The 23,659-nt window shown below is 44.2% G+C and overlaps 1 protein-coding gene across 2 annotated transcripts in view; it reads right to left on the reverse strand.

Moving 5' to 3' along the window:
* Nucleotides 1-5,475: 5,475 nt before the first annotated feature.
* Nucleotides 5,476-23,659, reverse strand: part of NWD2 (NACHT and WD repeat domain containing 2) — a 935,261-nt gene continuing 917,077 nt past the window's right edge. For both annotated transcript variants that reach the window (XM_069631827.1, XM_069631828.1), the window contains one exon: nt 5,476-11,220. In XM_069631827.1, the coding sequence (XP_069487928.1) occupies nt 7,279-11,220 (3,942 nt within the window). In that variant the 3' untranslated portion in view covers nt 5,476-7,278. The remainder of the gene's footprint in view (nt 11,221-23,659) is intronic.

Consider the following 23,659-nt stretch of genomic DNA (forward strand, 5'->3'; position numbering starts at 1 on the left):
GAGTTGTTTTCAATGAAGGAAATATTAAGCAACCCCTACCCTCCACCCCCTGTCATTTTAATAAAGGGCATTAGGAGAGAGACTGTGGCCCCAAGGAATGTACTAGTTGTGGTCGTACTTTGTCATCCATAGGCCCAACAGTTTCTTTGGTGCACAAGTGACATGCTTCAGTTCAAGATACTTCGATTTGTTTTCACGGTTACAATGCTGTGTGCCGCAAGCAGATGAAACATGACTCAGTGATGCACTTTCTGGCATCTACAACAGGACTTTGGAGATAAGGATCTTTACAAAGAGATGAGTGCAGAAAAGGCCCACTCAACGCTCATGATGTTTCTACTGCCTCCATAACTTCTCCAACCGCCTCGCGTGTTTAACTCTAATTATTCCATACTCTTGCTGACAAAAATATCAGACTGATCGCTTTAACCGCAAATGAAATTCAGACTTACAAAACATTGCCTTAGAATACTGTCTGGCCAAATACAATAATAGCAACAACAGTAACTCTTCGGAAAATGCATTATCTATATATGGTTTTAGGACTATCCTCTATTGAAATTATGACCTCAATTGAACGATCAGACCTTTTTAAAGAAGAGCACACAATTCATTTTAGGCCTGTGCTTGATTAATGTGAAATCAATCAAATCAAAGTGAGATAATGTGAAATATGACAACCATCTCTTGAATATATTTTCTTATTTTCTTTTTGTTTTTTTTATTAAAGTGTAAAAGTATAATTGTAAACTAAACACACTGTTCTTTTTAAATAAAATAATAATAATACAAAAAAGGAATATAGGGTAGGCTGTCAAAAATGCAGTGTGGCTATTACCATCATTAGAATGAATATTCTACTTCTCCTCCCTAGAAGATTTTGAGTGAATGCTGAAAGGACAAATGGGTGCAAAATGTTTTGTGGCTAGTTTGAGATCATGAATTTACAAAAACCGACAAAGGGGTACTCACACTCGAGACAGTCCTAGATTCTGTCCGACATTCAAATTAAATCTCCATAGTAATTTAAAGGCTAGTGTTTGCGAGGCAAATCACTGGGGATACACCAAGGGAGCAGTCTGAGAAGTGCTAACCATAAATCTATTGTTGAAAGCATAGTTGTTTTTGAGATTTTACACAATTTCTAAAGCAAAAAATAAGTAGAATAGAGCAATTGAAAAAATAAAGAAAAACAGAACATTCATCACAAATATATCAAGTGCAAAAGAAGGGATAACATATTAATCACATCAAGATAAAACAATTATTACAGGCTACCCATAGTTCCTGCAGCATAAGGCCTACCAAGGTGTATAAAAAATTACCCTGGTAGGTATGTAAAAAGAATATTATTTTAGCTGAGTTTGTATATTTAATCTGCCAACGTGTGGGAAAGAATCAAATGTTTGTTCCTAAAGGGAACAACATATATATTAATCACGTTTTGGCATGCCAAACTGGCATCAGTAGTCAGAGCCTTCCTCAGGGCAGGATGGAGGTGAGTTGATAGTATCACCCTAGATGGGGCAGAAAAAAGGGAATACTTAAGTCATACAGACAGGCTGCTATGCAGACAACTTCAGAGGGATATCATAATTCAAGTGTATGCTGTCATAAATATATGGACCACTCACCCAGTATAGATTAAAGAACGGAGTGCAGTCCGTAGAAGGCTACTTTTCCAAACCTATTGAACTTCGTACGCTGTGTAACAATGCAGCCAAGTAGAAAGAAAAAGGTAGAGCGCACCTGGGTCACGCTTCTGAAAATGCTGTGGAGAAAATACAGCCTTAGTGAGAGTAAAATTCATAGAAAGAGCGAAAAGTCAGTGAAGGAATTTGTCGGACGCCATCGGAGCATGTTGTGGTATTGCTCCTGATTATTTTATCTGAAAGGTAGCGCTCCGAAATCATGAATATAACTAAAGAACAAGCACTACAATAAGTAAAAGGAGTGCGAGGTGCCCAGACAGGGTCATAGAGTGAATGGTGAGGGATCCTATAGAGGAGCATAATGGGGAGACGGCATGCAGGTTTATAAAAGCATGGTATAAGTATACGGGTGCATGCAAGCCCATATGTGGATATGAGCATAGCATAGTGCTAATATCAAGGTTTAAAAAGGATTTATGTTAATGGTATTTAACAGTAACAGGCCCGGTGGGGCAGAGACACACGTAAAAGGTACCTTAGTAGTGAAATGCTCCGGGTAGAACTTGTCCGAAGAGTTAGGTGGAAAGGAAAACACGTCCGTCTTCAGTAAATAAAGATGGAGTCAGTAGTCACCAACGGTGCTATAATGAGCAAGCACACCTAACCTGGAAAGGTAAAAACACTGTATGAGCGCTTGTGCTGGACCTAGGCGGAAACACAGTAACAACTATGTGGAGAAGCCATATGAAAGGAACCATGTAAAGAACCGGGCAGGGGGCTGTTGCTGAAACCCAGAATAAACTGGAAAACTTACCAGTGTACGAAAGTAGAAAACAGCAGAGGTTGGATTCGTCTGTGCAAAATCCCTGTGGAAAGGACGCCACGTCTGCTAACTCGGTTCACTGAGTTGAAGCCAGAGGACAGAGTGCCTCGTCATGCTGGGGTGAAATGGCTGACCGAAGGTCCTGTTCGGAACCGGCAGCTGTGATAGATTAGCGCTGGCTTGTTGGATACGAGGGGGTTGTCACGGTAACCCCGGTCCTCGTCAAGAGGGTGGAGCAAGCGTCCGGCGTCTGGTGCTCGGAGCGCGGGCTAAGCAGCCAATGGAAAGGGGGGCGGGGTTGCTAGCCCCGTATGTAAACATTCCAGCCCTGGTGTGCAGTATGGCCGAGTGTGCTGCAGGAGCCCGCTGAGTTAGAGCTGGTTGTGGAGGACAGGCTGTGGGGGGGAATGCTACGACTGTCATGGCCCTACAGCATGGTACAGTAATCATACAGAGTCACCATCAAGGGCACCGATGTCCGCACAATGTAACTGTATCATCAGTATGTCCAGTCATATGGGGGGTATGAACTCTTCGTTGAGACCATTCTGAAAGGTATCAAGACGATGGATCCACCTGGCCTCTTTTTGTAGAAGGCTTGTAAGGGCATTCGAAGAATGTACAACGATGTCAGCGATCCACCAGGTAATATCATCGACCGAATGGTGGAATTCCATGTAGTGACTCACCAATGGGGCACTTATGGTTTTACAACGAATCCTCGACCGGTGTTCGCAGATTCTGATGTGGGCAGCACGCATGGTCTGACCCACGTACCTGAGGCCGCATGGACATTCGATGATGTACACTACTTGCTTGCTTTTGCAATTTGTTAGATTGCGTAGGGTCCAAGGTTTTCCATTCACCATGAAATCTTTAGTTTTTTTAGTGTATTTAAAACCTTGGACCCTACGTGGCAGAACTTGGCGTCGTTTCCACAGGGATTTTGCACAGACAAATCCAATCTCTGCTGTTTTCTACTTTCGTACACTGGTAAGTTTTCCAGTTTATTCTGGGTTTCAGCAACAGCCCCCTGCCCGGTTCTTTACATGGTTCCTTTCATATGGCTTCTCCACATAGTTGTTACTGTGTTTCCGCCTAGGTCCAGCACAAGCGCTCATACAGTGTTTTTGCCTTTCCAGGTTAGGTGTGCTTGCTCATTATAGCACCCTTGGTGACTACTGACTCTATCTTTATTTACTGAAGACGGACGTGTTTTCCTTTCCACCTAACTCTTCGGACAAGTTCTACCTGGAGCATTTCACTACTAAGGTACCTTTTACGTGTGTCTCTGCCCCACCGGGCCTGTTACTGTTAAATACCAATAACATAAACCCTTTTTAAACCTTGATATTAGCACTATGCTATGCTCATATCTACATATGGGCTTGCATGCACCCGTATACTTATACCATGCTTTTATAAACCTGCATGCCGTCTCCCCATTATGCTCCTCTATAGGATCCCTCACCATTCACTCTATGACCCTGTCTGGGCACCTCGCACTCCTTTTACTTATTGTAGTGCTTGTTCTTTAGTTATATTCATGATTCGGAGCACTACCTTTCAGATAAAATAAACAGGAGCAATACCACAATATGCTCCGATGGCGTCCGACAAACTCCTTCACTGACTTTTCGCTCTTTCTATGAATTTTACTCTCACTAAGGCTGTATTCTCTCCACAGCATTTTCAGAAGCGTGACCCAGGTGCGCTCTACCTTTTTCTTTCTACTTGGCTGCATTGTTACACAGCGTACGAAGTTCAATAGGTTTGGAAAAGTAGCCTTCTACGGACTGCACCCCGTTCTTTAATCTATACTGGGTGAGTGGTCCGTATATTTATGACAGCATACACTTGAATTATGATATCCCTCTGAAGTTGTCTGTATAGCAGCCTGTCTATATGACTTAAGTATTCCCTTTTTTCTGCCCCCTCTAGGGTGATACTATCAACTCACCTCCATCCTGCCCTGAGGAAGGCTCTGACTACTGATGCCAGTTTGGCATGCCGAAACGTGATTTATATATATGTTGTTCCCTTTAGGAACAAACTTTTGATTCTTTCCCACACGTTGGCAGATTAAATATACAAACTCAGCTAAAATAATATTCTTTTTACATACCTACCAGGGTAATTTTTTATACACCCTGGTAGGCCTTATGTTGCAGGAACTATGGGTAGCCTGTAATAATTGTTTTATCTTGATGTGATTAATATGTTATCCCTTCTTTTGCACTTGATATATTTGTGATGAATGTTCTGTTTTTCTTTATTTTTTCAATTGCTCTATTCTACTTATTTTTTGCTTTAGAAATTGTGTAAAATCTCAAAAAAAACTATGCTTTCAACAATAAATGTATGGTTAGCACTTCTCAGACTGCTCCCTTGGTGTATCCCCAGTGATTTGCCTCGCAAACACTAGCCTTTAAATTACTATGGAGATTTAATTTGAATGTCGGACAGAATCTAGGACTGTCTCGAGTGTGAGTACCCCTTTGTCCGTTTTTGTAAATTCTACATACTTTGCCCCCACTCACACTTGCACACAGGGGCTCCCCTATTGTTTGTTACATAGTTTGAGATCATGGCTTCAGCAAAACACCTGCATCCCTCAATTGCAGTAGAGTATTATATAATTGTGATTTTTTTTTAACATGGTCAAGTGTTGTGCTGATGTATTAATTACATACTTTTCAGAGAGCACACACTCACACACACACTGAAAAATAGACAAATAACAGTTATAAGGACAACATTGCATACTCAAAGAAATACATGAATACAGTTAATGATGATTGTCTCTCCTAATTATTATACCTAGTTCGATAAATGAGATCCCTACAGACAAACCTTTGTTTGCATTCTGAATATTTTCTCGAATCTACCTGTTTATGGGTTAAATACTTTTGTATGCAGAAAAGAATACAGATTGTTTTCCCCTATTTTATATTTTATGAATTTGCTTTAACTTCAATCATTTCTATAAAAAATAGCACATTGGGTTTTGCAAGGTTGCTTTATTCATACAAACAATGCATACACAAGACTGTATATTGTTTGAAGACTGCAATAATTTCCTAATTGACCATCTTTGTAACAAAATGTAACTAAATGTAACATTTATGAAAATATAAATCTCTGAGTGGGTATTTCCTCCCAACAATACAAAGTTTACATAAAAACATTCAATAGGATCTATTAGTTGCAAACAAGATAAGAAAATCATTCAAATCACTTGATATAGTCTATATTGTATTTCAACTGAACATTCACACACTACTTTATCCTAGGTTGGCATTCCTGTCTTAATGTTCTACAATTGTGTGGCACAGACTTCTAAACTTCCATAGAAACATGTATCAGGTGAAAATGCTCTGAAACTTTGAAAAGGGCATGCCTGTCTTTCAAAGGGTAGGGATCATTGCTTGACATTTCAAGGCCAAAGTCTCTTCTTTGTAGTGCCTTCATTGACTTTGCAATACAACTGATAATGTTTTACATAACATTGAGAACAGTCTCCGCACAGGTATTTAAACAGGCCGATAAGCACACATATGGTATGTTTAAGTAAGAAGTGCATTGCAAATTGGAATTTTATAGAACATTTGGATATCTGTAAAATTTCACTGAAAATTTGAGCAAGAAATGCAGGAATACTGCTAGCCCCAGAGTGCTTGGTCTTTTGATCTGTGTATAACACAGGATAGAACAGGTATAATATAGTAAGGCAATTGCCATCAAGGGCAGGCAGACCATGGTACTTCAGAACGCCTTCTCTCAATTAAGACTCAAATTTCAGGGAGTTTAAATCTATCTCATGCAGCTAGACCGAGACAATAGTCAGCATTATAACACAAACAGCTAAGTAAACAGGTGTTTAAATGTTGATCCGTAAACGTCCTTTCGTTTAGAACAAATATCCATTACATCCAACTCTTATTTGCACTAAGCGGTGCACAGAGAATCGATGCAGCATCGCTGATGACCTCAGAAAGTCTGGTCTGGGAATGGTCTGAGTATCTGTTATTAGGCAGAAAGCAGGAACCTTTGCGCTGTGTTTGGCAATCGCAAGAGGTTGTATTTACTGTGATACAGAGGCTGTATGGATCAGTTTGCTTCTGCTGCAGGATGCAGTAATCCTGTCACTCATTTTGTGTTGCAGTGTTGTTTATGAGTGCAAGAATTGTGTGACTTTTCCCAAGTTGCCAGTTTAAGACAGTTGTATGTAACTACATAATGTACAACCCATTGCCCACAACTCAGTAGGGTCCCCTGGCACAAAATAGACTGCTGTATGACATCATTTAGGGATTGTTCAGCACATACATTCTCATTCATTGAGGCTGTAACTTTGGTTAAAAAAAATCACACTAAACAATTATTTGTTATGTATGAAAATGTATATCTATAAAACTATTGCTAGAAATGTTGGAGTAAAGGCCGCTTCCGTTATTAGTTCCTGGCCCCAAGCATTGTTTAAGAAACAGATAAAAACCCTGCATTCCAGTGTTGAAAGTAATCTTTATTGTATGAGTGCACGCATGTGTGAGTTTGTTCGCATGTGTGTGTGTTCGTGTGTGTTTGCGTGCCTGTACATGCGTTTGTGTATGTGCCCACATGCATGCCAGTATGTGTAGGCTTATGTGTGTGGCCTTTTTTTGCGATTATTTTAGGAATATCATTAGATGCTAGCACATCCCTGTTTTCTGTGGACATCTGTCTCAGCAGTAAAACACTCGGGGATGCATGGGTTAATTCAATTTAAATAGATGCAGGTACAGTATGCGTAGTCAGATGCAGTCAATTGTCAGCTGTAACACCGTGTCCTCTGCAGTCTATGGCAGAACACATCTTGTCATAGCAATAGTTGTATTTTTTGGATGGTGTGGTCTCTGTTGCCTCCCCAGAATCAGATACAGTGATGGGGCTATCCCTGGCAAACACCTCAGTCGACTCTCTCCATAGGCAGTCTGCTGTAGTCTTAAAGCTGTAGTGGGAACACTTTGGTCTTACCAGCTGAGTTTTGTTGCTGAAAATCTGACGACTGTTTGAAGTAGCAATCTTTATTTTCAATGCCGCGTCGACCCTATCCACAACAGTGTAAATGCTAATGCTCCCGTCGTCAAAGCCAATTATGATATTCAAATGTCTTTGCGAGAGAGCAAGAGATGTGGGAGTTTTGTATAGGGAACAAGCACCAATATTTTTGCCATCAGCAAGCCTCATTACAATTAAACTTGAGACTGCGCCGTCATCCTCATCATCATCCCCTGTGAAGTAGCAAATGTACACCAGATAACGCCCATCGGGAGACAACTTTTGCTGCCAGATAATGCCAGAGGCATGGACTACACGAAGTTTGCCACTGGTCAAATCAAGGATATTGATATTCGCATCGCCTCTAGCTATAATCCCCAACTTCCCGTTAGGTGATATTTGAAAGTCCTCTAAATTTTTCAGGAAATTGCTTGGAAGCTGGACCCTTCTGCAGACTGCTTCATCGGCAAGGCTCCAGATACTCACGGTTTCTGTAGAAGTCATAAACAACACAAATTCTGGGCAGTCAGGGATCAATTTAAAGTTGACAATAGTTGCCCCGTCGTCACAGCAAAACTTCTTGGTAATGCTTCCTGTCCAGAGACTTACAGCCAGCAATTTGTTCTTTGTCATCCCCACTAGAAATGTATTTGCAGATGTTATTGAGGCATTCTGTAAGGCAGCTAAAATATTGCAAACTTTATGTCCTGTGGCCAGTCTCCACACTCGGGATGCATTTTGCTCACAAAGTGAAACCACAAATTGATCGTTATGCGTAATCAGCAATTGGGATATTTTTTGCCCATTGATACGGAAGAGATTTTCACCAGTGGCAGTATGCCACACATACTGGCTAGACTTGTCATCTGAGGTCACCATCAGGTCACCAGAAGCTGTTAGAACACAGTTTTCCACAATACCCTCATGCTTGAAAATGCTGTCTATATACCCGGTGCTGAAGTTCCATTTATGAACGGCGTCTGACCCATCCAGTATGTAAATGAAGTCACCTCTGCCTGGCAAAACCACTCTCTGGATGGGCTTTCCAGTTTTATCGATGTTGGACATAGCTGTTATGATATCCACGTCCCATATAGAAAGGACGCCGCTGGTCGTTATGGAAAGCAGCATGTTGTGATGATTCGATTTGACCAGTTTGATTATGTTTCCTGAGATTTCCTGTAAACTCGCCATACATTGCCCTGTGTCTCTCCTCCAGACAAAAACGAATGAGGTATTTTCCATGGAAGCAATTATACAGTCACAGTTTTTGGATAGTACTGCAGATATGAAGCGTTCATTACGCCTCGCCCTGAACTTTTCAGCTACCTTCCACATGCTAGTGTCCAGAAGTTCTAAGCTAAGAGCCTTACAAATTAAAATTGCACTTTGGTCTTCAGAAAGTTCAATGCTGACAACTTCACTCTCTTCTCGTCTGCAGTCAAAGTCCTCTGTTAGCTGAGGGTTTGTTATTTCATCGGTGTTCCAAACTGAAAGGCTGCCCTCATTGTCCACCATGACAACTTCCTGGGCAATATCAAGTACAAGAAGGTATTTTACAAATCCACCTGAAAACTCTGATGTCACCGTTGACAGCTTTTCTCCACTGCCTAAGTGAAATATTGTGGTGGTGTTGAGGTACTGCCCACAAAAGGCATACAGCCCATCAGGGGAACACTGAACGCAGGTGACCTCATACCAGCAGTGAAAATGGTAAAGGGGCCAGCCATACAGGAGGTCTATGACGGTGACATCTTTGCTTGCTTCTAGCCAGGCTAGTGCATGGTTGCTGGATAGAGTGAAACCATTTATTACACTGGTGGTTGCTCCCACATTTCCATGTTTTGAACTCTTTATTTCTACTTCAGATAACAGGCAGGAATTCAAGTTGTCATATATCAAAAGAGTGTTGTTTGTCGTAGAGACAACTAGATACTTTTCATCATGTGTTAGTTTCATGCCTAAAATAACTGACTGCGCTGTTGTAATTTGTCTTAGCAATTGGCGAGACTCAACATCCCAGGTGCTAATTGAACCATTCTCTAAAGCAGAAATTACAGTACTTGGGTTGTATGTTGGAAGAACTTCAGTAATATGCAGGTAACTGGACGACAAGGAAAGTCGTTCGGGGCTATAAGTCACATCCATGGAAGAGTGCAAAGGAACAATTGAACAGTACTTGGGTCCATCTATATCACATTCTAACAGCAACTGTCTAAATTTAGGCAATGAACTAACAACTGGAAGCAGCCTTTGCTGCAGTTCTGCTGAGAGAGAGCCTGGCGATTTCAGTATTTTGCTCTTTATGCTCCGAAGGGTTGTTCCAAGAAATTTCAACTCCTTTTCTTGTGAATAACTGTAAGCCATGTCGATGTCAGATAGTGCTTTGTCAAACTGGCCGATTTTGATCATGGTGTAGAGCCAACTGAAGTTCATGGTGATGCCGTATAACAGGTCATCTGTTTTCCCGCTTCGTGTCAGGTGATGCAAAAGTTCTGTCATCTTTCTGTGATTGACAAAAAAGATATCTGGCTCCAGAGGATTGCACTGGAACACCCATGGCTGATCGGGGGTCTGTCTGTCAAAAGATGTTTGATCAGAATAGGGTGTGTCTGTATCATTGGTGCTCCTGCTTTCATTATCAATGAAATCATTAAAATATTGAGGCTCATTGTAGAACGATTTGTTTCTTCCACCTGACCAAACCCCAAGGAAGTATTCTGCCATAACACTATGCATCTCATGTAAGTCATCCTCATTGTGAAGATAGAGTTTCTGAGCAATAAGGTGAAGGTGCCTATTTGCCCACACCAGGAGTGTTACATTTCGTATCTGCCGCTCTATGAGATATCCAGTCAAGTCCTCTTTTAGCCTTGCAATGATTATGTATGGTATCCTCAGTGGATTACGTGGTTTGCTATTTGACATCAATTCACTCATGACGCTATTGTCGAGGGCTAAAATGTCCTCCAACTCCATTTCACTTAGACCAGTTTTTGCCATAGTAATGTAACCAAGAGCCCTTGACACCAGCCTTGGTCCACACTTGTTTTCAAGTGATATGAATAATTGTTCAATGTTTTCATGGACAGTGATACAAAGCGAAGAGTCATCAACATCTTTGTGAGATCTCCAGGTTTGAACTTCTCTGAAAGTTAAATTGACAAACATAGGCAGGGTGCACTTTGAAAAGGCTTCGTTGACATAAATTTGCTGACCAGATGTTACCTTGCGTTTAACCCGTAGCAGTTGGTGTTTGAGAATTTGACTACACATCTTCCTATCTCTCGGAATCAACTCTATGTAGTTATCCTCTTCTTGTATAAGGCACCGTAGTTTTTGCAGGATCCCATGCTTGTTTGGCAGTGTTGACAATATTATCCGCACAGTGCGGGGAAGGTGACTGGGGAGCCACCATAGCTTCCGGGCATCGTCAGTCTCTGGAAGCTGATCGAGGCTGTCAAATATAAGGACCAGTGGTCTGTGAAACGAAGACTCATTCAATAGGTTTATGAAAAGTTCTCGAAGCTCCAGGATCTTTTTGGGGAAGCACTGAAGTAGACATCGGTAGCTAATTGACAATTGTTCACAGATGCTCTGAAGTAGATTCTTCAACTCTGTACTCATTTCTGTTGCTCCCAGAAATCTGACTAGCACCACAGGATCAGATTCAGGTCCCATTTCATCCTGTAGCCAAGAATATGCCTGCAATAAAAAAAAACACACACATTATTTGATGTATACTATGTGATTTCAGAGTTGCAATATTTTATGAATCATAAGTTCCACATGATATTCTATTTGTTGATAGTAACATTTGTAAAATGAAGAATACAGGAAATAATATCTGAAAGAAAAGGATAATAATACACTCAGTAACTGAACAAATGTTTAATATGCAAATTAAATACTTTCTCGTTGCTAGTCTAATTTCTTTAATATTGTAGTTTAGATAGGACTATATAGGTTGTGGACTCTAATTAAAACATGCAAGGGATGCTTAGAAAATATAATTTCTTAAGTTAACATGTGCATTTTTCTATTTTAGGTTATGGTATGCAGTATTTGTGAAGTGAAATGTTTTCCTTTCAAAGGCTATTTATTACGGTTATCAGAGAGGAATGAGGATGCTTAGTGTGGGGTGAGTGGATTTTAAGGAAACGTCTCATGGAGTGGGCAGGTGTGATATATTATTGACATCCTAGAGTGTGATATGAGTATGTCTTGGGCTCTGGATGGCCACTTTGAGGCCTGCCATGACTCCTGCATGTCAGTGTTAGTGTGGGTATGCTGAAACAATTGGTTCGGGCAATGTGGTTTCATGTCTTAGTGAGTGGACCATGTGAGATGCCTTGAGTGTGGATGTGCTATTGTGTGCTATAATTTGTTTATGTGTGAGGCTGATGTGCTAATTTAGAGAAATGCGAGGTTGTGCAGTTTTGATGGCTGGTTTGTAATAGTGTGGAGGTTGGTGGTGGTTGTGTGTACTGACCAGTGTGTCTGCTGGTGAATGGTTGGTTGTACAAGTTTCTCGGATGTAGTTTATGGGTGGTTATAAAAACTGGTCAGTGGTTGTGCAATAAATGGGTCACTGTGTGGGTTGATGGTTGGTAGCACATGATACAGTGTATGTGTGAGTTGTATGTATTGGTGACAGGTGACTGTGTAGGGGTGAACCAGTGAAGGTGTTGGATTGGTGGCTTTTCAGGTAAGTATTGAGTAGTTGTTTACAGGTCTTGTGTGTCTGTTTGGTTGCTGGTTTTCAGTACAGTAGCAGTGTGGCTATGTGTGATAGGTAGGTGTGGTAGCGACAGACAATATGTGTGGGTTGATTTTGTCAGGTGATTGAAGGCTGTGTAGGTGTTCTTTGTGGCTTGAAATGTATGCCTTGAATTTTAAGTTTTTGTTATGTTCATGTTATGTTGCACAGTATCACATTTATTTATGTTACTATGTGCATATTGTCTATACGAGTGCACTCTAATTATGACAGAGGGCTATATAATGCAGAAATGACCGCACAGCACCGGTGGTTAACCAAGTATGCTGGGTGAGTACCACTTTAATCAGAGCCATGGCGAAAACATAATCTCCTTTGCCCTTATGATTTTCTTCCACAATAGAAACATGTGGACCAGCAAAAAGGTACGAGTGGGATGAGGGCCACAGATCAGAGCGTTCACACTCTACTACTTCTGTGGGTAGCAAAGCTATACAATCCTATCTTCTGTACACCTGTGTCTACTATTAGCTCCTATTTTTGTAGAAGTGAGAAGAGGTTTCCCATTTATATGAACATGTTTCTTTGACTCTTTTTCCTTACACCTTCTTCACTGGGCTCATTTACTATATTTAACCAGTTCTAGTATGCAGAGACTTGTTTCTCCTTAATTTCCAGCTATAGAGAGGGTGTTTTCCCTGGACCAGTGTAATTTCCAGATACACTTTTCATGACCCTGGAGGTGTATATAGTTAATTGTATGTAGATTACCTTGAATTCATTTCTGATTCCAAGAATATTTTCGGGTTTGCATATAGTTTCCTAATTCACAAGAACCCTATCATCACTAGGATGTCTAATATTGTACCATATCCTCAAATATCTCTGATATTGCATGTGGGCCTCATACTGGAGGCAATTTCAGTTTTCTGAAATCATCCATATTTGAAAGATATCCCTGAGTTTATTTCTGTTTCTGTATTCATACATTCATACAGATTTGAATGAGTACAACAATTCAAGTGGATTATCAAGTGCAACAAGAGGTGGATAAGCAAGTTATCAAGGTATCAAGGTATAAGTTAATGCGCACTGCCGGGCACAGTAATATCTTTACATTTTAAAGCAGAGGCCATCTGAAGCTGCACAATCCTACTACAGCAGTACTAAGGAAGGCAATTATGAAGAGGGTGTGTTTGCATTGCTTAGGGTTTATCTAGCACTTCATAGCACCTTAATAGGGCAAGAGGAGTCATGCAACATATATGTTGGACCTATCATTAACATATAAAGTCATATTGTGCTGGAATCACTGAGTAAGTTAGGTCTTACTTTTTCAAAGTACCAGATGTTTTTTCAATGCACCTTTGGACCCATATACTGAAAATAGGCGTTAATCCCAACTGGTCCATTGTTAGAGCAAAAAGTAAAGAGGATATTGAGCACCCATGACTAGTTCCTCTGTCAGTCTTCCTTGTTTTGGAGATGTTTCCATTTACAATTACCTATGTGACCAGGTTTTCATGCATGACCCCTATATTATTTGTGACGTTATGTGTGAACTGCACAATTTTCAGGCTAAATGCCTAGGATACTGTTAAATTGCTTTTCAGCATCACATGACATCTCTTTCTGTAGTCTATTTGGCCTCAGAATGGGCCTCATTACGAGTTTGGAGGTAGCCATTCCGTTTATAGCGGCATGGCTACCCCCAAACTGGGGTCCGGGTCCCGCAAATTGGGAATTACTGGCCCATTCCGACCTTTGCAGGCCCGGTAATTCCCATTCGCGGGACCCGGACCCGGTACATCCCCATTCCCATTTGAGCCCCCATAGGGCTCAATGGGAATGGGGAGGATGCTAACAACGGACCCATTAATGATGGGTCCGTTGTTAGAATCCTGTTCTGCTAGCGGGTGCCGCTCTGCATGTCTGGTCTGGCCAGGCGTACAGAGCGAGATCCGCTGCAGAACTCGTAATATGGCGGGCCGTTTATACTGTGGCCGCTACAGTCGTAATGAGGCCCAATGTCTCTCATTAATCCCTTACATCAAGTTCAGGAACTACTCTCCACGTAATATCTGCTTTTCCATTTTCCTGGGTTTTGATCACCTGCCTCTTCCAGCACATCAAAAATATTCATATCCCATTCTTTTAACTTGATCTCTACATCATATGTTTTATCTTGCATATAACTCTTTTTGTTGCTCTATGATGCTTCTCATAGACTCATTTGATTCTGCATCTGTCCACGCCACTTTGTGTCCACTTTTTATTCCATGTCTTCTACATTTACATTTTGTGATAATATCTTCTTTTCAAAATGTCCTAGTGATACCTTAATGTCTTTTAGTTTGGTATTGCTGGACTTTTATGGTGTCCGCATCTGGTGAATTCCCACCAGTTGTTTCGGGATACCTCATCATTGACATACACAGTTCCTGCAGGAAGGGTAATAATGACTTCTGATGCAATGAAGTGTAAAGTCGCTTTATTGTAACAGTGCTGTAAAGTCGCTTTATTGTATCAGTGCCAGCTATATCTCCTATGTCAGACACTTCCCAAATGACACATTGAGAACCTTATAGCTGTGGAACTCTAGTGTTCTATGATCAACACTCCAATGTGTGTGACATCATCCCGGAGAACAGTCTCAAATTAGAATACAAAACATGTTCCCCCTTTCACACCTGGGCATGGCAATGGAAAAGGGGGGGCACATGAAGAAGGGGGGCAGAGGGTAAATGGAAAAAACAACCTTAACCAGGGGAATTGAGTTGTGAGCATTGAGGGTAATAAAGATAGAACAATCTCCCTGTCAGCAAATAAAGCCTAGCAGATGGAACACCGGATCACACTCTGTGTAGCACCGTCCATGCCTTTCTTGTTGTTCCTTGACACAAGTCCGACATCTCACACCTTCTGCCGTGGTGATAGAGGAGAACTCAATCCCTGTTATCTTAGTAAACTCACTGAATTAGGGTTCTTTCTTCGTAAACCTTATGGGTCACTTGATGCAGACAGTGTCTCCTAATTTACTAATTGCTTATTCCTTCATGACTGCCATCGCTTTAAACCCTGCACTCACTTTCTGTTTGACCTTTTTAATGTTGTTACTTATGGTTTATAGTGTGCAGAATTTGTTTGCCTCTTATAACTACTTAGCCACAATGGACATCTGATGTCTTGGTTGTCCCTGCCTCTCATCAGTCTAAACGGAGTAACTGGTGGAGGAAGCCTGAATGCTCTGAAATCCTGTAACATTTAATTGACTCCCCCTTTTTATAGGATAGTCACAGGCAAACAGTAGCCATATACTGTCATTTGCAATCCCATTAGGCCTCTCCATGAGTCTGTTAGCTTGAGGGTGATAAAGGACAGTGGTGACATGCCCAGATTATTGTCAAATTCTTCAACCGCTCTGAACCCAAACTGCATCTTGTTATCAGAAATCAATGTGCTGGGTGTGTCCTCTCTCATGAATAAATATTATAAGAAGGACATGACCCTCTCTGTGGTGATCTCATCCGAGAGATTCACTTCTGCCCAATGGAAAAAGAGATGAATGACCTCAAGACAAAACTGTATCTGCCTAGGTAACATGTAGAATCCCAACAATATCTACCACAATTTCCTCCATAACACCAAGGAGGGATTTGAAGGGGGTGCAGGGGCAGTGCAAGTGTGTAGGACTTTGTCACTCTATTGGCACACATTGCAAACCCTTGCAAAGTGGTTGACATCCTGATCGATCCCCAGTCACCAGTAGTGCTCTCTGGGCAGGGCTTTAGTGCTTGTTACATCCATGTGTCCCCTGCGAGCATTCTTTTGAATGATGCTCAATAGTCCTGCTAATGACCATGTAATTTAATCTGCTCAGAACCATCTTACTCTACTGTCCCATCAGTTTTCTGTTGTCTTTGTCTTCATGTAATGCACCCTGATGCCTGAGGGCTTTGGCACCATAGAAATAAATAAATAAAATAAATAAGTAACAAGGATACAAAGTTTAAGAGCATCTTCCGCAGTGCCCATGGTGGACCCATCCAATAGTTACCCAGGATTTGGCTGCAATGAAGGTTGAGTCTTCTTTTCTTTGTTAATCCAATGCTCCCTAGTGATGGGTTCCACTTCTTAATTTCATTCTTCTCATTAACTGTGCCAGGACTTTTCTGTCATTCTGGTCATTGTAAGCTCCTATTTGAAAAGGCAACCTAGAAAAGTAATCCACCACCACATTGATGATAGCTGCCGTGTGCATGCCTGTGTACCTAAACTCTGGGAAACGGGTGGCCTTGCAGGCTAGGAACTAGAGAACTTGTGCAAGGTGTTTTTTTGTCTGTTTCAAGATGAACTCAGCACCCCATAGAATCTGATGAATATGTTCCGGCCCCCCATGAGCAGGCCACCAACTCACATTAAATCATAGAGTAGTGCCTTTCAGCTGCAGTAAGTGAGCATGAAGAAAAGATAATGCTGGCTTCACTTCCCCTTCCGACCCAGGAGATCCCTGCATCCAAACCCTTACTACTGGCTTCAAATGTAAGTAAGAATGGTTTGGTTTCTAAAATGTTAAGTTTGGATTAGGAAAATTGATTTTCCTGTTCTGGCCCCCAATTAAAAACCACTCCTTTGTAAGTGAGTCTACACCTGGGTTTGATCATTGTTGAACAATCTTTGACACATTTTGTATAATATTTGCATACTCCTAGAAAACAAGGATGTCCTTCTTGTTTGTGGGTGTTGCTGCATTTTATATGGCCTTTCCCAGCTTATGTTTGACATACTATTTAAACTTCAGTTTGAGGCCATGCAAACACAAGGAATACAAAGCTCTTTCCAGAATATCACCTCACTATGTTCAGTTCAACAATTGTTTCAATGCATACTAAATGTCATCCCCCAAACCAAAAATATTTTGCCCATGAGCCATTGAAAATACAGAGGCCACAGAAACTCGGCCAAACATCATCCTGTGGATTTTATGTAAACCAAAGAGTGTCCCAAATATGGTGTATTCCTTGCAGGGCTCAACAAGGTCCACCTAGCGATAGGCACGCCTAATATCTAGGTCGGAAAACAAACCAACATTTCTGATTGGATGTTGGAGTTCTCCTATGTTTGGAAATAGGTGGCTAGCCATGCCGATGTGGGCATTCAAGTTAATGCAAAGATGGAATTGTCCAATTTGGCAGCTAACACAACAGGTACAACCTACTCTAGAGCTTCAGTTTTTTCTATGATGTGACTGTCCACCATCTCATCCAAAAGGTTTCTCAGGTGAGCATAGATTGCCAATGGTACCTTCCTAATTGGGTGTTAGACAGGGACTGTTTATTTATTTACTCTGACCTCATTTTTGTACCCTTCCAACCTTCCCACATCTGTGCTAAACACTTCTGGATATCTATCTGTCACTCGCCAAATTAGACATTCCAGTAAGCATCAACTTGCTCTAGGGTTGCAGGTCCTACATTCATGCTAAAAAGTGGCCCGGTGCTGCCAGATGAGAATGGAGTGCCCTTCCTTGTCACATTGATGGTTCCCTCAATGGTTTGTTCCTTGTATGTCATTGTCGAGTTGAAGCATTCAGCCAATTAGTTGAGGTGGCCAGAATATGGCTGTGGTGAAATGTTGACATTGTGTAGCTCCTTGACCATTTTGCTTAGTTACTCCCAGTACATGCCAAGAGGAATTATGGTGTGTAGGGACCGCAAATTAGCCATGAGCATCTGTTGAACATCACTGATTATTAATAAACAAATTGGATCCTGGAAATTGGAGATTCTTGATGGGACAACCACAGTATCATCTTTTACTATGTCTTTGTGGTTTCTTTTTTCGTATACTATAATACAAGTTTGGTAAACACATAAAAACCTTCACCAATAGTAAGCCAGTCCTGTGAGTGACATGGAGAGATTATAGGGATATGCCAGATTGTGAGATTTATAATTCACTAGCTGGGGCACCTGTCGTTGCCCGTGTCCTGATCGAGTAGTGTCTCATGTGCCCTGGAGGATGTTGCTCTTGTCCTCTTGTCGGCAATTCTTGCTTCAGTTTGCTCTGGTGTCTCATGTGCCCTGGAGGATGTTGCTTTTGTCCTCTTGCCGGCAATTCTTGCTTCAGTTTGCTCTGGTGTCTCATGTGCCCTGGAGGATGTTGCTCTTGTCCTCATGTCAGCAAGCCTTGCTTCAGTTTGCTCTGGCGTCTCATTTGCCCTGGAGAAAGTTGCTCTTGTCCTATTGTCGGCAAGTCGTGCTGCTGTTTGTTTTTTTTTAAAATATATTTTTATTTTATCTCAACCAAACAACATTACAACGAAACATAAATAAACACCTCAAACAAATAAAACCAAACAAACAAAAAATAAGGCACTGCAATCCCCATCCCTCCCCCCTATGAGCCTGTAGAGTGTCCGCCATCAGTGTCCGTTCCATGTGGTGGGGCCTCATCGCTCTCAAGTCCAGCCGAGGCCGACCCCATACCAAACAGCTCAGCTAACAATAACTTCCATGCCGTGAGAGAGCCTGTTTCTTCCTCCTCCCCTGTCATACTGCCATCCTGCCACGCTGCCGTTTCGGCATCAGCCCATTTCTGGAGATCTCGCCACCAGACCTCCACTCGCGGCTTATGACATTTTTTCCACCCCATGGCTATCCTACGTTTGGCAAGCACATAGGCCAGATCTTTAAGTTTCTCAACATGTCGAAGCTTACGCGCCCTGGGATACCCTCCCAGCAGACAGGCCCAAGCCGAATCCACCTCAAGTGTGACACCCCTCCCTGCCAGCCTCTGCGCCACTTCACCCCAGTAGGTTGCAATCACTGGGCACGCCCAGAACATGTGTATCATGTCCGCATTCTCTTCGTTACACTTGGGGCACGCCTGGCGCCCATTATCCAGAAATTTGGAAATTCTGAGGGGGGTCATATATGCCCTGTGCGTAATATAGAGCTGTATCTGCTTAAACCTGGCGTTCCTCGATACCTTTTTGTGGTACCCCAGGGCGCGGTCCCACATCCCATCCGCCATCGGGGCCCCCATCTCCGCTTCCCATTCCAGTCTCAGGTGCCCCAAATCCTTCCCAACCTTTGTCATCAACATCTCGTACAACCTAGAGACCTCGTGCCCACCCTCTGATGCGTCATACATTATTTCCAGCGTGGCATCCGGTTCACCGGCCAAGGTAGTTTCGGGCCACGTGCTCCGGACCTCCCGGACCACCCTATGATATGTCACATATTGACCCCTGTGTAGCCCCGACCCTGCCTCCAGTTCATCGAACTCCATCAGGGTCCCATCCTGCCAGATGTCGCCCATAGTGATCAACCCCACTGACTCCCAGTATGTCCGGAGAATAGCTCTCAGCTGCCCGTCTTCTTTCGCTAGGGCAACCAGAGGTAACTGCGGCATACACGGCAAGGGGTCACCCATCATCCGACAGGCACGCCGCCATATGTTCCTGCCAAGGGCTAGCATCTCAGGACGCTCCCTCATCCATGAACCGGTCACCCAGATCACCTCCCGCAGATAGAAGGGGGAACAGTCTTTCCCTAGCAGCCTGTGTTCGGAGGTCTCTTCATCCGAGAGCCACCTGGCCACATATTGCAGTTGCGCCGCCATATAATAGGCCTCAAAGTTTGGCAGCTTCACGCCACCTTTCTCATAAGAGTTCTGCAATTTCCACAATGCGACCCTGTTGCGCGTGCCGTGCCATAGGAAATTCCTACATACACTATGTAACCTAGCAAAAAACTTCCTAGGTATCATATACGGGATGTTATTAAAGTAATGCAGGAGCCTGGGCAGCACCACCATTTTAAGCATAGCTCCCCGACCCATCATCGCTAAAGGCAATCTTTCCCAGAACCTCATACACTTCTCAATCTTTCCCACAGCTAGTTCGGTATTATGCCTGTGTTCTTCCTCGGTAGTGTGATACACGTCAATGCCCAGGTACCGGAAGGAGCTCGTCGCCCACGGGATCCACAGCACTGGCAGCCTCTCCACCGGTATCCCCACATAACTGCCTAGCGGGAATAGTGCGGATTTCTGAGGGTTGACCGCTATGCCGGACAGCCAGGCGTACCTCTCCAATATCTCCAAGATATACTGCAAATTCTCTTCCGGATGTTTCAGGTATAACAGCATGTCGTCTGCATACAGGGATATAAGATGGCACTCCCCTCCCACCTCTATGCCCACCGGATCATACTGCTGCCGGAGGTAAATTGCCAAGGGTTCGAGGGCCAGTATGTACAACATTGGGGACCAAGGACACCCCTGCCTAGTGCCTCTGCCTAACTGCCATCTGTCTGACACCACTGCGCCCGTACGGACCGTAGCCAGGGGCGCACTATATAATAGCTCGGCCCACCTCATGTAGCCTGGTCCCAGTCCAAACCGCCCCAAAGCCGCCAGCAGCCACGGCCATCGAACAGAGTCGAACGCTTTAACCGCGTCCAACGCCACTATCGCCATTTCGCTGTCCTCATTGCACCCCCATTCAACCACCCTGTGAAGGCGTCTATGATTCTGAGTAATATTCCGATTCGGGACATAGCCCGTCTGGTCAGGATGGATCAGTTTGCCTATCACCCTCCGCATTCTGGCCGCCAGGACAGCTGTTAGGATCTTGCTATCCTGGTTCAGCATCGATAGGGGCCGGTAGGAGCCACAATCATGTCCCGGTTTATTGGGTTTGGGGAGCGGTACTATAATCGCCTCCCTGAGCGATTCCGGCAGCCGCCCCACCTCGAACGCTTCATTAAGCATCTCCAGCATGGGTGGGAGCACCTCCTCTCCATACGCTTTATAAAATTCACTGGGGAACCCATCCGCTCCTGGGGCCTTGCAAGTGGGCAGCTGCCGCACAATCTCCTGCAGCTCCTCCAGAGTGATCGGAGCATCCATCTCCTCTCGCTCTTCGTCACTTATCCTGGGCAGGCCTATGTCTTCAAGTACTACCTCTATCTCCTCCCGGCTTCCCCCTTCTCGATCCTCATATAATGCTTGATAATAATCCGCGAATGCCCCGTTCACCCCTTCCTGGGTGTCCTCCTCCACGCCCTTTTCAGTGATAACTGATCGGATCGGGGATCTCGGGGTCTCGCTCTTATACAGCCAAGCAAGAAGCCTGCCCGTCTTGTCCCCACCCGCATGCAACCTCTCCATGTACTTCCTGTAATTCAGGTTACAGAGCCTGTCCCAGTGTTCTGCGCACCTCTGCTGCAGATTAGTGACCGCCTCCGTATCAATCCCACCCTCCCCCAGCTCTTTCTCCAACTCAATCTCGGCCTTACGCAGATCAGCCAGGACTCCACCCATTAATCCCTTGGACTTCGCAATGGCAACCCCCTCATTACAACCTTAAAGGCCTCCCACAAAGTACCAGCCGACTTGACACTACCTGTATTCGCCTCAAAGTAAGCAACTATCTCCTCCCTCATGTCCTCCCTGAAGACTGGATCCTTGGGCGCTTCCGCCCTAAGGCGCCATGTTGGAATTCGCGCACGTGGGGGACAAAGCTGCCATCGCATGACCAGGGGCGAGTGGTCCGAAAGGACTCTCGCCCTGTAGTCTATCTGGTCGCACTCCGCGACAACGTCCGGAGTGGCGAAAAAGTAATCCAGCCTTGTGTGTAGCTGGTGCGGGGCCGAATAATGCGAATATTGCCTCACGCCAGGGTGTCTCGTCCTCCACACGTCTGCCAGGCCAAGGTCTACCAGCAGCGTCTGCAGTACCCTAGCCGCCGGGCTGGGCCTGACCACCCTGTCATCCGACCTGTCCTCCCTGGGGTTTAGTACACAATTAAAGTCCCCACCCCAAATCACCGGACCCCCCATCCCTTCACCAAGTCTAGTGATCAGCGTCCTAAAGTACGTCGCCGTGTCCTGGTTGGGAGCAAAAGTATTTATAATACACACTACTTTATTTTCCACAAGCCCCCTTACCATGACCAGCCTCCCATCAGACTCCACAACCTCCCCAAGTAGCTTAAACGGGACATGTGGTGCAATCCAAACCAGCACACCTCTAGCATAGGCCGAAAATGTAGATCCCACTACTGTCCCTCTCCACTTCCTCCCCACCAGTTCCAGTTTATCCCTTGTCAGATGCGTCTCCTGTAACAAGGCGACATCTATCTTTTGCCTTTTTAGGTACAACATGACCTTGTTACGCTTAAGGTAGCTGTTAAGCCCTCTAACGTTCCACGTTAGTATCCTAAGGTCCCCCATGATGTATCAGTAGCTCCCTCCTCCCTCCCTGGTCTGCTCGCCTCCCCCCCACCTCAAAGACCCCTATTTCCAGTTTCTCTCCCAGGCTCATACAAAAACTAACACACCCCACCCCCCTAACCCAACCAACTGCCCAGCTCCATCCCTGGATCTCAGGCATCCCCGTGTTCGGTTCTCTCTGGAGCCCAAGTAGAGAACCCGACAGGGTGTCACCCCACACACAGTGACTAACCTAAATTCAAACTGGGGTACAAAGAACAGCCCCTGGAGGCTCCTCTCCCTCGTATCCGTATCCGCGCACACGGACCGTGTTCCAAACTCCCAACGCATGCACTTCCACAACAAAGTCACAAAGACTATATTCCAGTCCCAATGTTCATAGCCCAACTGGGCCCGCAGCGTCACTTATCTCTTCCCGTTCCGTCCGCCGTCCGCTCATCTGGCTCCCGAGGACAGTTTTGTGCATCGAGCCACTCCATGGCCTCCTCCGGAGTGTCAAAGAACAGCATCTTAGTCTTGAAGAAAACCTTCAGTCTGGCCGGGTAGAGCAACATATACTTGTACCCAGCTGCCCGCAATCGCCTCTTAACCGCCCCAAAGTTCATGCGACTGCGCTGCACTTGCAAGGTGTAATCGGGGTAAGCAGTAATGGTCGCCTCTCCTCGCCGTATGGTGCCCCCCTTACGAAAGTGTTCAAGGATCCTTTCCCGATCCCGATAATTGAGGATCTTGGCAATCACAGGCCTAGGCGGGTTCCCCGGCGGTGGTCTCCTGATCAAGGCCCTGTGCGCCCTCTCCACCGCAAACCCCTGCGACAGGGCTCCCCCAGTGATCTCCTGCAGCAGCAAGTTCTCAATAAACCCCACGATGCGAACGTTGTTTCTCCGGGCACGTCCTTCCGCCTCTTCAGCCCTACTTTCCAAGTTGCCCACCCGCTGCACCAGGGCATGGATATCGCGCTTATGTGCAGTGCAGTCCGCCACAGTAGGGCCCATCTCCTTTTCCAGAGATTCCGTGCGCTCAGCCAGGGCTCGCACATCCTGCCTCAGGAGGTTCACGTCTTCCTGCACCGCCCCAACCTGTAGTTCCATCGCAGTTTTCAATTCGGCCACAGCAAGTTGGAGCTTGGTCTCCCACGTCGCCTTCAGGTCCGCGATCGCCGCGAGGACCTCCTGGTTCGCAC

The sequence above is a fragment of the Ambystoma mexicanum genome, chromosome 6q (genome assembly GCF_040938575.1).
Source record: "Ambystoma mexicanum isolate Mex_15411 chromosome 6q, UKY_AmexF1_1, whole genome shotgun sequence".
In the NCBI taxonomy this organism is placed as follows: Eukaryota; Metazoa; Chordata; class Amphibia; order Caudata; family Ambystomatidae; genus Ambystoma; species Ambystoma mexicanum.